Genomic DNA, 388 nt, shown 5'->3' with positions numbered 1-388 from the left:
AACAAATACCACTCCTATAAATTCACGCTAACCCGAATTTCAAAAGCACAAACAGCTAGCCGGCCTGATCAGCGCAAGCAAGAGGCATCGATCCCAAGAAAAAGCCTCTTGCTTACACTATCAAATACCGATCCAAGGGAAAGAGAAATCCATCAATGGCGGCGAGAGCCATGTCCGGCAGCAGCATCCTCCTGGCCACTGCGGTGGCAGCGGCCCTGCTGGTGGCGTCGGCGTCGGCGCAGTCCGGGTGCACGGCGGCGCTCGTCGGGCTGTACCCGTGCATGAACTACATCAGCGGCAACGACACGGCGCCCACAAAGTCCTGCTGCTCGCAGCTCGGCTCCGTGGTGCAGTCCCAGCCACAGTGCCTCTGCAGCGCGCTCGGCGG

General features: G+C 60.1%; 1 protein-coding gene across 1 annotated transcript; it reads left to right on the top strand.

The window, feature by feature from the left end:
* Positions 1-68: 68 nt before the first annotated feature.
* On the top strand, positions 69-383 carry LOC119345300 (protein YLS3-like; the record flags this gene model as incomplete). The annotated part of the gene is made up of 1 exon (XM_037615434.1): positions 69-383. A coding segment is annotated over exon 1 (228 nt), but the record flags the coding sequence as incomplete, so codon positions are not given.
* Between the last annotated feature and the right edge of the window lie 5 nt (positions 384-388).

This window comes from Triticum dicoccoides, unplaced genomic scaffold (assembly GCF_002162155.2).
Source record: "Triticum dicoccoides isolate Atlit2015 ecotype Zavitan unplaced genomic scaffold, WEW_v2.0 scaffold222963, whole genome shotgun sequence".
In the NCBI taxonomy this organism is placed as follows: Eukaryota; Viridiplantae; Streptophyta; class Magnoliopsida; order Poales; family Poaceae; genus Triticum; species Triticum dicoccoides.
This window is presented reverse-complemented; position numbering and strand designations above follow the sequence as displayed.